The sequence below is a fragment of the Mandrillus leucophaeus genome, unplaced genomic scaffold (genome assembly GCF_000951045.1).
Source record: "Mandrillus leucophaeus isolate KB7577 unplaced genomic scaffold, Mleu.le_1.0 Scaffold66, whole genome shotgun sequence".
NCBI classification, from domain to species: Eukaryota; Metazoa; Chordata; class Mammalia; order Primates; family Cercopithecidae; genus Mandrillus; species Mandrillus leucophaeus.
The window spans coordinates 4,937,469-4,938,665 of record NW_012107141.1 but is presented as its reverse complement, the minus strand read 5'-3'; the positions used below and the strand labels follow the sequence as shown (position 1 = coordinate 4,938,665).

Genomic DNA, 1,197 nt, shown 5'->3' with positions numbered 1-1,197 from the left:
CTGGTCTCAAACTCCTCAGGCTGGTCTCAAACTCCTGAGCCCAAATGATGCCCCCACCTCAGCCCCTCAAAGTGCTGGGATCACAGGCGTGAGCCACCATGCCCCCGGCCCTTTCCCCTTGAATTCTTTTGTGCCCAGCACTTCTCCTGTTGTCTTAGTGAGATGCAAGAAGTAAAGCCCCCTGTCCCCTGCCAGCTTCCCCTTAAGGATTTCGCAGTGCTAGGAAGAAGACATTTGGCAACGTTAGGCAGGAAGTGCCTTTCTGGATGAAAAGTCTACTGAGAAAGTATTCAGACTGGCCAGAGGAAGGGCAGAGGATGGAAGTAAACTTCGTAGAGGAGTGGCCAGAGCTCTTTCTCCGGAGTCAGACCCGAGTCCCAGCTCTGGTGCTTTGTAGCCATGGGATCTTGGGCACGTTTCTTAATCTCTGTTAGCCTCAGGGTTGCTCATCTAGAAAGTGGGAATGAGAATAACACACGATAGAGGCTTGGTGTGAGACCAAAAAAGCCCCAAGCACAGTGCCTGGCAAGGAAAGTGCTCAGCTTAAGCTACTGGCTTAAAGTTGTGAAGAGGAGAGCAAGAGGAAGGGATCCAGGTGATGGAGTGCAGGGACAGGAGCCCTGACACAGTCATGAACGTCAGAGAAGTAGGGGTCAGGGGTTGGCAGTGGGCAAGCCAGGGCACCAGAAGAGGTGGAGAAAAGTAAGAAGAGAGAAAAGTTGAGATGAAGCCGACAGATGCTTAAACAGCATGCACTTCTGGGACCTTGGTAGAGTCTGTTTCCATTTGATTTAGAAGTCTGATTCTGCCAGCATGGCAGTGCTCAAAGAGAGCCTGAGGTATAAAGCATAGGGGGCAAAGGGCAGCAGATCCCAGGAAGTGTGATTGAACCAGATGTCACGCAGGTGAGCGTCTGTGTCTGTCACTGTTCTTGGATTTAGAGCATTAAAAGAAGACCCCTTTCGGCCTTTGATCAGGTCTTGACAAGTTCCTGCTTTTTGCCCGAAGGATGGACATCCGTCGAATCAGCTTTGACACAGAGGACCTGTCTGATGATGTCATCCCACTGGCTGACGTACGCAGTGCTGTGGCCCTTGACTGGGACTCCCGGGATGACCACGTGTACTGGACAGATGTCAGCACTGATACCATCAGCAGGGCCAAGTGGGATGGAACAGGACAGGAGGTAGGGCCCAG

The 1,197-nt window shown here is 52.0% G+C and overlaps 1 protein-coding gene across 1 annotated transcript in view; it reads left to right on the top strand.

Annotated features, from left to right (window-relative positions):
• LRP4 (low density lipoprotein receptor-related protein 4) overlaps positions 1-1,197 on the top strand; it is a 51,572-nt gene that overhangs the window by 15,942 nt on the left and 34,433 nt on the right. Inside the window, 1 exon segment of the mRNA XM_012001465.1 lies at positions 978-1,186. Coding sequence (XP_011856855.1) covers positions 978-1,186 — 209 coding nt within the window.